The sequence below is a fragment of the Athene cunicularia genome, assembly GCF_003259725.1.
Source record: "Athene cunicularia isolate RWA chromosome 1 unlocalized genomic scaffold, athCun1 chr1_part2, whole genome shotgun sequence".
In the NCBI taxonomy this organism is placed as follows: Eukaryota; Metazoa; Chordata; class Aves; order Strigiformes; family Strigidae; genus Athene; species Athene cunicularia.
In genome coordinates, this window is record NW_020799092.1 from 1,473,891 (window position 1) to 1,486,779 (window position 12,889).

General features: G+C 45.1%; 1 protein-coding gene across 1 annotated transcript; it reads left to right on the forward strand.

The window, feature by feature from the left end:
* The first annotated feature begins 308 nt into the window (after positions 1–308).
* EIF3L (eukaryotic translation initiation factor 3 subunit L) lies at positions 309–9,564 on the forward strand. The gene is made up of 10 exons (XM_026868049.1): positions 309–387; positions 1,341–1,402; positions 2,756–2,825; positions 3,491–3,564; positions 4,565–4,736; positions 5,012–5,166; positions 5,899–6,069; positions 7,016–7,513; positions 8,480–8,560; positions 9,304–9,564. Exons 1-10 carry the CDS (start codon positions 309–311, stop codon positions 9,340–9,342), a joined length of 1,401 nt encoding a protein of 466 aa, XP_026723850.1. The 3' UTR covers positions 9,343–9,564.
* Positions 9,565–12,889: the final 3,325 nt, after the last annotated feature.

Consider the following 12,889-nt stretch of genomic DNA (forward strand, 5'->3'; position numbering starts at 1 on the left):
TACACATCTCCCTACGCCTACTCCAACGACTATGATATGCACACGGGTGAGCGTGAGCCTCGGCCGCGCCGCCGCGGCGGCCGCTTAAGTGCGCCGGGCTTGTTGGCGCCCGGCTGGCTCTGTGGGCCTGGGCTGGCCCGTGAGGCAGCCGCCTCACCACTCTGCTTTATCCTCAGGAGACCCGAAGCAAGACTTGGCCTATGAGCGCCAGTACGAGCAGCAGACCTACCAGGTGATCCCCGAAGTGATCAAAAACTTCATTCAGTATTTTCACAAGACGGTGTCTGATCTCATTGACCAGAAGGTGTATGAGCTCCAGGCCAGCCGTGTTTCTAGTGATGTCATTGACCAGAAGGTGTACGAGATCCAGGATATCTATGAAAACAGGTATGAAACCATCATTCCCTCAACAGGAATCACTGTGTAAACTGTTGTGAAAATGCACCCTGCTCTTAAAAGAAAAAGCTGACTAGCTGCCTTGTTCCAAACCTGGGCTTCCTCTAAAATATAACATGATGCTTGATTTGATTACTGGGCAAAAAAACCAGGTATTTGCAGGCCATTAGTCTAACATAAGTCTAGGTCAACTGTGACCTATCTAAAGCAATAGTCCTATGTCTTAACAGGCATGGAGGTAGCAAAAAGTGACCTCAATCATGCTAGTTATGCAGTTTGCAGAAAGCTGTGAGGTGTAATTGTTGGGTCTGTTCTCTACAGGTACTCCTACTCCTGTTTATAGCTACGTTACCTTACCATAAAGGGAAGGTGAAAGTAACATACTCAGCTGTTCCATATTTCTGGGATAAATTGAAGACTTTAATTGTTTAGTTTGCTGTTCTTATTCTTTGCTTCAACACTGGACTTAGAGGATGGTGGTGGTGTTCTATTCTCATCAATTCCAAGGCCTCTATATTGTCATCTCTAACTCCAGCACTCATACTGAGAAAGCTTCTAATACCACATGTATGTCTATTTTTCAGCTGGACAAAGCTGACAGAAAGGTTTTTTAAGAATACCCCATGGCCTGAGGCTGAGGCCATTGCCCCTCAGGTTGGAAATGGTAAGTTTTTTCCTTTATCTTTGTTTGTCAGAGAAAGAAGAAACTAAATTACTTTTGATACGTAAATGAGCAGGTGCACGGTATTGCTGCTACCTTAGTCAATCATTGTTGTTCACTCTGGCACCTCCTTCAGTAGATGCCTGGCAAGAAGTCAAAACTGAAAGAAGTGTCTGTACCTCCCTATATTACTGTGGCAGGAGGAACACAACTGGCATATCTGAGAGATCCAGTTGCCTAGGTCTTGTGGCTTGCTAATGTCCAGTTCTGTCATCTTTTCTAGATGCTGTTTTCCTCATCCTGTACAAGGAGCTGTATTATAGACACATCTACGCCAAAGTCAGCGTGAGTGTTTGTCCTCTGTCTTCCTGTTGGTTGCATGCTGGCTTCTCTATGCTATAAAACTTGTGAAATCTTGCTGTCACCACAGTATCAGTGGTTCCACAGTTTTTGTAAGACAGGATTGGATGGTCTTATGAACTATAAGTCAAGCTGCTTTTAGGGAAACTCAAATTTCTTGCCTTTTGCTAGTAAGGATTCACTGCTGAAAATGCAGAAAGCCTTGACAGTCTTTCTGAGGCTCCAACTTAGTTGTAATGAGTGTGCAGGTTTTCCTGGCAGCTTATTTTAATCAGAAGACCTGGTCTGAGTTTTCAGGAGGCTATTATGTAAGTCTGTTACTGATATCAGATGTAGTGGTTAGTGAGTTAGGAAAGAAGGAGGTATTGGGAGATAGTTGACTTTTTGATAGAGCTGTGATTGCAAGACCTATAGATCAATTAGCTTTCTGCGTTCCTTTGTGGCTGTTTGTTCTTCAGGTTAGCAGGTAGGTGAGAGGGGGTGTCACAAGAAGAGGGTGCATTATTTGTGATTAAAAAAACATATGGGGTGAGTGTCTTGTAGAGAGGGAAACGGGCACCATAAAGGATACAGGAGAAGGAAATAAAAGGAGTAGCACTCTTAAAACAAAAAAGCCCCACATTTTTTTCTTAGGCTAATTTGAAGTGAGTAAGAAATCACAGTGCTTCTTTGTTCTTTAAGGAAAGAAGCTGAATAGAGATGTGATGTACAGAGTGAATAAGTAATAACTGCAGTTTTGGTCTGGACCAGAGGGTGGAGAAATGGACACTTTAAAAAGTGTATTAATTTGAGTCAGGCTTTGAAAGGAGAGACTGGTTTCTCAAGCTGTGCTGTTAGTGGTTCTCAGACTGCCCTCAAATGTCTCCAGGTGAAACAAGGAAGATGATTCTAGGAAGAATGATTCTCTGTTGTGTTTACTGGTCTTTCAAAGCACTTAGAAATACCGTCCAGAAGCAGAATTGTTGATGTATTGAGGCCTCTTATGAGGAGAGAACAAAGGAAAGCTGTTGAAGGTTAATAGGAAGCTCTTAAGTCTGGACAGCAGAGAGGAGGACAAGGAAAGTTAAAGCATCCTATTCACGAAGGTTTGAATGCTCACTTATCCTGGGAGAAGCTTCCTGTATGTCAAAAGTCAGCCCTGTTCTATGGCACAATGGTGACACAATTTCAGGTTTTCTGGGTGTTGCTGCTGGGTGTCCTGGTTGAATATTGGCTTTAACATTTCTGAAATAGATCTTTTACTGCTGTGACTATTGGCTGTCTTTCATGTGCGGTTGCCCATGAACTCACTCCTGCCATGCTTGAAACTAAACAGACTGTGCTGACTTCTCGCTACAGGGGGGGCCCACACTGGAGCAGAGATTTGAATCCTATTACAACTACTGCAATCTCTTCAACTACATCCTCAGTGAGTTGCTGCAGTTCACTTCTGGTTTGTGAATTTTGGAGAGGGCAGGGCTGGACAAAGGGTCAGTTTGGTTTTAGATCATACAGGGAGAAGTAGTCTATGAACTTTCCATATGTTTGAGTTTGTTCAATGAAGAGCACTTTATATTCTTGCATTTAAACCCACAAAAAGCACAAATAACTTCCAGTGCTTTCTGAAATATTGTAAAGAATAAAACTTATTTAGCTTTGTCTTGCTGAGAACTTCTTCACCTATCTTTAGTAAAAAGCACAGCAAAGCTGTAAACTAGAGAAAACTTAGTGTTTCACAACTGCTTGCTGTTGTTGACTCCCCTTGGAACAAATTTTAGTGTTTGTGACTCCCTACCAAACTTCTTGTGGAAAATAAATTAGTTAGGATAAGCCCTACAGTCTGCACAGCTTCTGAGAATCATTGCTGCTGAGCAGTCACACTCTAGAGATTAAACCCATACATGCTCATATTCTTTAAAAGTGAAGGCAGTTGAGGGAGCTAAAACTACATATCACTGCCCTACTGGAAGCTTCATTGGCTGCTGCATCTCCCATTTCAGGGAAATTCTTGTAGTCTTTAATTCTGTTCCTCCAGTTCTGCCACTGTTCTTGCTCAAGGTATTAAGCTTCTCATCTATTACTTACGTTCTGCAGATGCCGATGGCCCTGCTCCCTTGGAACTGCCCAACCAGTGGCTCTGGGATATCATTGATGAATTCATATACCAGGTATATGACTATAAGACTGGGCCATTTTGGGGTGGCCTTGCCTCTATTAGTGCTGTAGGTTTTCCATCTCCTCCCTCTCTGTGATTTTCATACTAGGATACGATTCCAGGTCAAAAAACTTTGGTGAGCACTGGTATTCCTGAGTAGATGAAGTATTTGTAAATGTATATATTTTTAAGTTACAGGGAGCTCTTTGGGAAGTCCTGGACTTCTATTGATATTTCTGTTTCAGTTGCTGCTTAGGGGACTAATTTTTTTTTATTAAACTTGCCTTCATTTCTGTCTGATTTGTGCAAAGCAGCCTGACTGAAATCAGTTATAATCACAAAGACCTTATTAAGATACTTGTTCAAACTAATTTTATTGTGTTCTATGGTTTTGCTTTAGCTTTGTATTTCTTAGTCAGTAGAGCCTTCATGCTTCCACTGAAAGATTGCTGACCTGATTTGAAATCTATGTCCCTAGGATCTTGATGTTATGAAATATTTTTTCCCCTTACTGTTTTGGAGTGCAATAATACAGATCTCAAATGCTACTGTTTTTTCTCTATAGATTCCTTTTTCTGTAACTTATTTATAGATCTGCCTGGAATTCCACAAGTGCAGTCTTCTCAGGCCTGAGCATGAAAAAGGATGCGTGCATCTGTAGAAACAGATGTGTGTGTATGCAGACACATCTTATGACTTGGTCATTTTCTTTGCTACCTGTTCAGACAGCAAATTCATGTGTAGTTGCTGGTCCTAGTTGTCTAAGAGATCCTTCTGTGCTTCATTCTGTCTTCTGGCCTTTTCTCTCTGCTCTGTATCATTTTTTTCCCTAGGTGCTTTAAAGCTGGTATAATTTGCCATTTTGATTGCCAGGTGATCTCAGATGAAACTCTTTTTCATGCAACTTGCAGCTTATTGTAATGCATTTGCGTGATCAACTTGTAAGCTAAGTGCACGTAGCTGAACATGTCCAAACTAGCTTCTTGTCATTGAATCTCTGCTTTTTCCTGTAGTTCCAGTCTTTCAGCCAGTACCGCTGCAAGACAGCCAAGAAGTCTGAAGAGGAAATTGATTTCCTTCGTTCCAACCCCAAGATCTGGAATGTCCACAGTGTCCTTAATGTGCTGCACTCTCTGGTGGACAAATCCAACATCAACCGACAGCTGGAGGTCTATACAAGTGGAGGTGAGCTAGTTGGGTGATGCCAAGCAAGACTGATTTCTGTGCTGCCTTACTTCGATTTGACCGAGCTTGGTTAGCTTTGTTTGGGAGCTGGATTAATTCCTTAATCAGTGGATAGACTGACTGGGAACAGATTCTGTTGGCCTTGCGTGAATAGTGCTGGCAATTACACTTGAGGTCTTGCTTGTAAACATAGAGGTGTTGAAGAGTTCTCACCCCTTGTTGAAAGGGGAGCTTGCTTCCTTGGAGGCAAGTGTCATGGTTCCTTTTTTTCCTAGGTGATCCTGAAAGCGTGGCTGGTGAATATGGTCGCCACTCTCTTTACAAGATGCTGGGCTATTTCAGCCTGGTTGGGCTACTGCGTCTGCACTCTCTGCTGGGGGATTACTACCAAGCAATCAAGGTTCTGGAGAACATTGAGCTCAACAAGAAGGTAATACAGCATGTTTTAAACACTTTGTTGCAGTTTTCCAAATGTCTCTGTTCAAATATGCTGGTGAAAGATTGCCATAATGAATCTTCTAGCTGAGCAGCTGCTTGTAACTGCTAGGAGTTTTTAGTTAAACATGGCTGGAGCTTTGGCATTAAGTCAAGCCATATGATGATGCCTGATAAATGCCTAGTTTTTGAGGAGGCTTGCAGTGTTTTTATAAGGATTATTATTTGAACTGTAAGCAGTAGTGCAGTGGTAGCTAGCTGAACATATTGTTCCCACCTTTGTCAGTGGCTCATTCTTGTATTTTTTTGAGTCACTGTGCCCACTCCCACCTTGCATGTTTTTGCCCTAGAATTGCATGCTGCTTGTGGTAACGGTGGCTGACAGAAGTCCAGCTGCAACAGAGACTTGACCCAAGGCTTGGCCCAGATCTATGTATGTCCTGTCTGGCACAGGACGTGGAGTGAAATGTGGGGAAAGGGAACTGAGCAAAGCAAAGTGCAAGAGTCCTCTGTTTGCAGGAAGCTGAAACTGGAGAACAGAGGATGATCTAATAAATAGTGAGGAAGCTGCTGCAAGGTTGGGTGGGAGATGAGGTAAATTAACCCTCTCCTTTCTATATTTGGAATGGGCGTGAAAACAGGGGTGGTTAGATTCTGGGTAAAAAACTGTTCAGATCAAAGGTGATAGCCTCCCCTCCATCATAGTATCTTGATCTTTCCTTCTTAGAGCATGTACTCACGGGTGCCTGAGTGCCAGGTGACCACCTACTACTACGTGGGCTTCGCATACCTTATGATGCGACGTTACCAGGATGCCATCCGTGTCTTTGCCAACATCCTCCTCTACATCCAAAGGACCAAGAGCATGTTTCAGAGGACGACCTACAAGTATGAGATGGTAAGAGATAGAATAGGTCGACACTTACCAAGAGAAAAGGCTGCTGTCTTCTTTCCTGCCCCTCCTCTTTTACCTGCTAACATCTAATAGTCCAGCCCTGTTTTCCTGGACTCTGCTGGTGGTGGTGACTGGGGATCCTTTGAACTCCTTTGCTGTGTGTGGAAATACTTTCTTTTAGCTGTGTTACTAGTTCCTTTGGTTGCTCACTATATGGTTGCCCTGGCACCATCTACACTCTCCCTCTAGGTAGTGTTGTTAATGAATATCAGCTGCTAATTATATTCTTGTCGATGTTTCTTCAAACTCAGTCCTATTTCTGGTCCAGTCCTGCATTTCAGGTTACTACCATTGTCAGATCTATTTCCAATCATTCACAGAGTGGTTTAGTTTAGTGTGGCTGAAACAAAGATCCTTTCTTTTTCCACCTAAGTTGTCCCTGGTGCCTGTTTTACTCTCTGCTGTTGCTGTCTCAATTTCATCCTTATGATTAATTTCTAACTCGTTTTTGTGTAGCCAAATCCTGCTGTTTTTAATTCCATGACACTTCAAAAGTTTGGTATGTCTGTTTTAGCCACGCAGCTCTCCATTTCATCCCTCAATCAGATAAATCTTCCTTCTCAGTCTTTTCTTCACTGACCTCCTTTGCCAGGAGAGGGTTGTGAAACTATCTGTCTCTTCTCCTCTGCACTTTTTTGCACCAAAGCAATTAAACCTGCTTCTGGCTGTCACTCAGTACTGCCCTCTTTTTTTTCATTGGTGAGAGCCTTGATACAACATTAGTCTGTCTGCTTTGCCCAGAGGCACTGCTTCTTTCTGCTGTCCCTCTTAAGCATTAGGACCCAGTGCTCGGGTAAAAGGTCTGTCTGAAAAACACAGCTCCCAGGTCTTTCTGGCACCAAAAGCCTGAGCACGTTGGCAAGCTAACAGGTTCTCCTCTCTGTCTCAGATTAACAAGCAGAATGAGCAAATGCATGCGCTCCTGGCCATCGCCCTCACCATGTACCCCATGCGCATAGATGAGAGCATCCACCTGCAGCTGCGAGAGAAATACGGGGATAAAATGCTGCGTATGCAGAAGGGTGATGCACAAGTCTACGAGGAGCTCTTCAGTTATGCTTGCCCCAAGTTCCTCTCCCCTGTGGTGCCCAATTATGATAATGTGCACCCCAACTACCACAAGGAGCCCTTCCTGCAGCAGCTCAAGGTCTTTGCTGATGAGGTTCAGCAGCAGGCCCAGCTCTCCACCATCCGTAGTTTCCTCAAGCTCTACACTACCATGCCCGTGGCGAAGTTGGCTGGCTTCTTAGACCTCACAGAACAGGAGTTTCGTATCCAGCTGCTCGTCTTCAAGCACAAGATGAAGAACCTGGTATGGACTAGTGGCATATCTGCCCTGGATGGGGAGTTCCAGTCAGCCTCTGAGGTTGACTTCTATATTGACAAGGTTGGTATTTGTCCCTTGCTGCTAGTAAATTCCTTCACCCAGGAAATTCTGGAAGTGGCAGCACCTAGTTTTGCTCCAGTCTGGAAAACATCCCTCCTTCTTTGCCATGTGAAGGGCTTGGCTGCCCACAGTGAGGTTGTAGCCCTGCTTAGTAGGAGTATCAGTAGATGAACAGTGATGGAATGTCACAGACAACTTTGGTGGTTGTTGTACCCAGAAAGCAAAGATCCTAGATGTCTTCGCCAGGACAGAAGGAACTGTCTGTCAGTGTTCTTGGGAGGTGACAGCTGGGTGACAGTGCTGTCTGTGTATCAGGTGGGATTGTTAGTTTTGTATGTCTCCTCCACATCTCCTTTGCCTGGCAAAGCAGGGATCTTGCTTGATCATGTGACATGTCCATTTTTCACTGGAACAGCATTTGGCTGTCTGCTCTAGGAGGAATCTACAAGGTATGGTCCTGTCACCATCCTGCTGGTGTAGCTCCAGGCAGCAGGAAACATAGCAAAGAGTCTTTCAGGACTTGATTTTCAAAGAAGATAACAGCAACCATTAGGTTTCTTGCTAGGAAGAACAGGTTGCCCTTTATTCTCAGTCCTTAGAGCTGACCTCTTCCTGCAGCATCTTGTGCTGTATCTCAGCCTAGCTCTTCTGGTAGACAGCACAACTTAGCTGCTGGTAGAGGGAAGCAGAGGATGGTTTGGGGTTGGGACTGTCAAACTGCTGCCTTGAGAGACAAAAATAGGTAGACTGCAAAAATGAAGTGAATACAATGTGAATTTGGGACCCATCTCAGGCAAGGGTATAATGAAGGCAGCCCACATAACTGAGTGACTGCTGTGGGACTGGCACACGTCAGGTGTGTGATGCTGGAGTGAAGCCTCTTTGATAGCTTCTCATGTTTGGTGGTGCTTGCTGTCTCCCTGCTAGCGCAGTCCTTTTCCTGACCTCATGCTGTTCCTTCCCCAGGACATGATCCATATTGCGGACACAAAGGTTGCTCGACGCTATGGGGACTTCTTCATCCGCCAGATCCACAAGTTTGAGGAGGTGAGGCCTGGGCAGGATTGCTGTGTAACTCTGTAAGAAAAGGGGGCAAGCATTGGGCTGTGCAGGCCCCAGAGGAGCCATGCTTGTGTGAAACAGCTGCATGGTGCCTTGCTGGGGTGAGTCCCAGCTCTGCAAGGCACTGAGCAAAGCCAGGTGGTTTAAGCAGCAGCTGCTGGCCTTTGAAGAATGGTATGTTTTGTGTGAGAAGTGTTCATTTGAGCCACAGTGGAAAAGGAGGAGGGTTGTACTGTTCAAGGGTACTGACTCCATTGTCCCTAGACAATTGTAGCGTTCATGTCAGTAATGCAACCAGAATAACGTCTCTACCCTTGTAACTACAACTCTAGAAAGTGGCCTCAACGATTTCTAGAGCACAGATGACTTCAGCATTGTGATCAGCCAGGAGATGACATCCTGTCACTGCTCCACTCTCCCAACGGAGGTTGCTGCACGCTAGAAATCTAGGCAGCAAAATCCTGAGATGTGGGGACTTGAGCAGTACATGGTTGATACCACTGCTATAAGTTTGTACCATCTCTTCTCCACATCTTCCTTTGCTGCCTTGGAGAGGAGGAGGGAGCTTTACTAGTTTCTGTTTTCACACACTGCCTTCACTTGTACAAGAGCTGTTTCTGTCAGTGACTTGGAGGAAGAAGTAGAGGCATTGGATGAAGGCTGCTGAGGGGAACAGTGTATGTCAATCACTATATTTTTTTTCTGACCTTTGCTTTTTTTAATTCCAGCTGAATCGAACCCTGAAGAAGATGGGCCAGAGACCCTAAAAATTTTGTGGATGCAGTGATCAAACTGAACAGAGAAGTGGGTGGGAGAGATTATTCTCTTTGTGGTGAGGGAGGGTAGCTCAGGGTTCTGGTATTTTTGTAATCTCCTGTGACTCTGAAGGGTTTTTGTACTTAAATAAGCAGACTTGTTTGGCTCAAACTATCCTACGAAGGACAAGACATCTAATAAATTAGTGGAATTTTCCTGGTGAGCATTCAGCATCTGATGTACTCATTTATCTTTTTCTCCATGAAAGGATATAATTGCATCTGGAGACATAGGCAGCTGTTATTGGTTTGTGCTGTCCTTGGTCCATGCTGTTGCAGGTTAACAGTTGGGAGCAGATCTCTTTACATGCTCTGTAAAGGCACTGTGCACAGCAAACAGGGGAGACTGCAGAACTGATTAACAGGGAGAAAATGAGCTGTTGCAGTGTTTCCAGAGTGTATGGAAGGGGATACAAGGTAATATTATTCCTTTTAGCTCTTGCCCCACACATTGAATAAACCTGAGTTGTAGTTGCTGTCGTAGAAGGTTGCATTTTTGCCTTCCCACTCCTCCTTAGGGTTTTGGGGTTTTTTTTTTTCAGTTGCTGAGAGGTAGAAATGATCCAGAGTGGATTGACAAGTTTTAAAGGAAGGGGAAGGATTTTTGTAACTATTCAACCAACAGTAACTTTGGTCATCTGATGAGATGTCTTTGCTGAAGGTAGTTTTATTTCAGCACAAGTGATGCCCAAGTTCTGTTCCTTAATGTAATGGAGTTCAGTTTCTCCAGAAAACTCCCTGAGACTGTTTAATTTATTAAAACCCTTTAAATGCTAATATTCCCAGCTCTCCAACCACTTTGGATTCTTCAAGGCAAACTTGCAGTGCCTTGAAAGAGGAAAAAACAGTTGAAAACTAGCCCTGTAAAGAGGAATCAAGGACCTGCAAATATTGGGGAAGAGAACGCAAAGAATGAATTGCATCTCCTCTGCCCTTCGCACTCCCTCTCCCTTCTCCTCTTGCTGTCTTTAAATAGTTTGGTGTTTGAGTGGTAGAAACAGGTGCAAGAGCAAAACCTGCATGTGTAATAGGAAAGCTACACAAAGCTTCATATATACCATCTGCCTCTTTGTACTTCTCCCTGTCATTCCTTTCCACTGGGAGAGGGTTCCTGGCAGTCCAGCTTGGCTTTCTATGTGATTCTGTTTAAAAGTCAGGAATAATTAGCCTTTGTTGGATTATATGCCATATTTGAATGAGAGTCAAGTTTCTAGTGTCCTAGATACTGCTCAGAAGTAAACTGCGTTTCCCATCCCAAAGTCCTGGAACTCAGGCAGGCAGGATACAGGCAGCACAGTGAGATTAAATGGGCAACTCCTGTTGGCCTTCTAGCTGCTGCTGTTAGTGTTACACATGCTAAGGACTTAATACCTCCAGTTCTGAAGGGTTTGAGGCTGCCGTATCATTAACGAAATCAAAGGACTGAGACACCACTCCACTGCAGCAGCACATGGGAGCTGGGTGTCATATGAAGTGAATATGGTCTTTTTTATATTTAAGGCTGGCAGTTTTGCCTGAATGTATTTAGCAAGAGCATCGCAGTGAGGATAGCTGTCAACAGCAACTCCCCTCCTGTTTTCTGACCATCCAAAGCCTAAATATTTCCCAGAACATGTGCTACAACATGTAACAAGATAACCTCTGGCAGGGCAGTATTTCCATGATCACTTCTAGTTCATAGCATAGCAAAGGAATCCAGTGTGTTACTGGGATTTGGTTTTTGTTTAATCTGTGATTGGCATGTTGGAATTACAGCGTTTTAATACATGTGTGTATCATTTTAAACCCTCCAACGGTTACAGGGTGTTTGCAGGTATGTGAATATGCTGCTGCTTGTGTTTGTGTCTGCCAGAGGATGCAGAGAGAGCATCCACAGGCATGCCTGGCTCCACGCCTTGTCTGAGGGACTGCAGAAGGTTAACTGAGCAGGACTGGCACTTGGTGGAACGAAGCCAGGAAGAGCTTGCAGCTCTTTCTGCCCTGTGAGACATGGGCTCAGTGAGCTGTGGTGCCTGGCACTGCTTGAAGCTAGAGGAGTGCAGAGCATTCACCAGTATCAACAGAGCCTTGCTGCTGCTGCTGGAAAGGCACTCTGCAAGGAGGTGGGGTGGGTTTGTTACAGCTCGCACCTTGCCTGCCGCAGCAGGCTTTGGTTAGTGGAAGTGTTCTTGGGCAGTTCTAGTCAAAGTGGTTTTATCAGAGGGAACCATGGCACAGGGGTTATCTATTCTATCTCTGATCTGTAGTTGTGAAGGGAGTGATTATGGACCCTGGAAAGGACAGTTAAGAAGACATCCCTATTCTTGCTCTCCCTTAGGACACATCAGGAAGATGCTGTCAGGCAGGTCTGGGGGATTCTGAGCAGCCAGCTTGGTTGTTACAAAACCAAGACAATACTTTATTTCCTTTTTCTCTACATAGTAGCTCTTCCCGTGATTTACAGCACAGCTTATCTTGGGCGCTGAGGGTGGAGGCTGTGCAAGCTATCCAAAGAATCTATTTTTCACTTGTCACAGCTCTGGGGCCATGGACCAATAGAATGAAACAGTGGACTAGAAAAAGGAGGGCTCTAAGCATGAGCTCTGACTAGAGAAAGGAATATAGAGCCCATTTAAAAAAAAAATGGAGAGGGGACTCCTATGGATTTGGGACTGCCAGCAATAAACTTAACATCTGCGTGATGGATTGGTCTTCCGCAGAGGTGTAGCTATTGTCCCCCTCTTTGCCCAATTGGAAATGAAAAATATGCTTAGCAAAATTAACGTTTAATGATGTACTTTCTCCCCTATGCTTCATCGGATCATCACACTAAGCATGTAAGCTAGCTCTCATGACAGAACATCTCCCCTATGTTGTGGGTTCCTGAGATTGTATTGCACCCTTCCTCTACTTCTTCCAGGGCTTCCTGTGAAGTGCTGCCTGCAACTCCAAATGCCCTTAACGTCAAAGCCCTCCCTGGCCCCGTGCCTACCCCGGCAGCCACTGATGTCCCACACCGTACTCCACTGTCTTGACGTTTCCATGTCCTCTGCTGCTCTAGCTTATACCTGTAGGATGGCTGAGACCTGCTTCTGCCTAGGGCAGCCTATGCCTAAGTCCGGTCAGGATCCGGAAATGGAGAGGGGTGGTGTTGGGGGTTTTTAGGGGGTTTGGTTTTGTTTTGCTTTTTCTGGTCTTTTTGCTTTAGCTGGAGTTAAAAACTTGAGTCCTAATTGTTTGCAGTTCCTGCTTGCAGTCTGCCAGGGACTGAGCGGGGATACAGAAGGATGCAACTTTCGTCCAGGGCTTTTCTCGGAGAATTCAGCCTTCCGGGGGGCGGGTGCATCTCCCGGGCCCGCTGCCCCTGGGGGCTTACTGTGTTTCTCGGCTACCGCTCTGTCCCCGTTCCTCCCGCGTTCCCTACCCTGCCGCCCGTTTCTCAGCCCTCCGCCTCCGTCCCTTACGCGGGGAGCGGGCGAGCAGCGGGCGAGGCGCCGCGCGGCCTCCGGAGCTGCCGGCC

Bases quoted from the DNA above. Each gene is read 5' to 3' on its own strand.
- EIF3L (XM_026868049.1), top strand. From the start codon at position 309: ATGAGCTCCAGGCCAGCCGTGTTTCTAGTGATGTCATTGACCAGAAGG. The intron at 7,514-8,479 runs GTTGGTATTTGT...TTCCTTCCCCAG, and splicing joins TTGACTTCTATATTGACAAG to GACATGATCCATATTGCGGA. The intron at 8,561-9,303 runs GTGAGGCCTGGG...TTTTAATTCCAG, and splicing joins AGATCCACAAGTTTGAGGAG to CTGAATCGAACCCTGAAGAA.